Here is a 456-nt window from a genome sequence, read left to right as displayed (position 1 = left end):
AACTCGCTGCACAGAAGTACTCAGTAAATTGTTTATGTCGTGCCAATACAGGACAGATTGAAGAAGGAAGCAAGACTTGAACTGGGCTTTTCTCCTACTGATCACAGGGAGTAAAGTCATCTCTTATATTCCAGCCGCCAAGGAGAGAGAGAGAGAGAGAGAAAATCAAGCGACAACCAACCCACCCCGTATCTGACATTTCCCTCAGTTTTAACCCCTTTTGGTTAGGAGCTGGTTTTGCCCAAATTTGTTTTAATGTTTGGGATTCAGGAAAATATACCAAGAGGTGGGACGACCATGAAAGAGGAGCCGCTGGGCAGCGGGATGAATCCCGTCCGCTCCTGGATGCACACCGCGGGGGTAGTGGACGCCAACACGGCCGCGCAAAGGTACGTCTGCCAAACCCTCTCCCGCCGCTTTTCTCCTCCTGTATTTCTCATCCCGGCCGTAAATCCC

The 456-nt window shown here is 50.4% G+C and overlaps 1 protein-coding gene across 16 annotated transcripts in view; it reads left to right on the top strand.

Moving 5' to 3' along the window:
* Positions 1-6: 6 nt before the first annotated feature.
* The window catches only part of EBF3 (early B-cell factor 3), a 139,201-nt gene continuing 138,751 nt past the window's right edge, over positions 7-456 (top strand). For all 16 annotated transcript variants that reach the window (XR_001412419.1, XR_001412418.1, XR_001412417.1 and 13 more), the window contains exon 1: positions 7-389. Coding sequence is in view for 8 of the 16 variants with exons in the window: in XM_014945393.1 (XP_014800879.1) it covers positions 256-389 (134 nt within the window). In the remaining 8 variants the exon portion in view is untranslated. The remainder of the gene's footprint in view (positions 390-456) is intronic.

The sequence above is a fragment of the Calidris pugnax genome, unplaced genomic scaffold (assembly GCF_001431845.1).
Source record: "Calidris pugnax isolate Ruff unplaced genomic scaffold, ASM143184v1 scaffold89, whole genome shotgun sequence".
Lineage (NCBI taxonomy): Eukaryota > Metazoa > Chordata > Aves > Charadriiformes > Scolopacidae > Calidris > Calidris pugnax.
The sequence above is the reverse complement of the archived record's forward strand: the minus strand, read 5'-3'. Positions and strand labels throughout refer to the sequence as shown.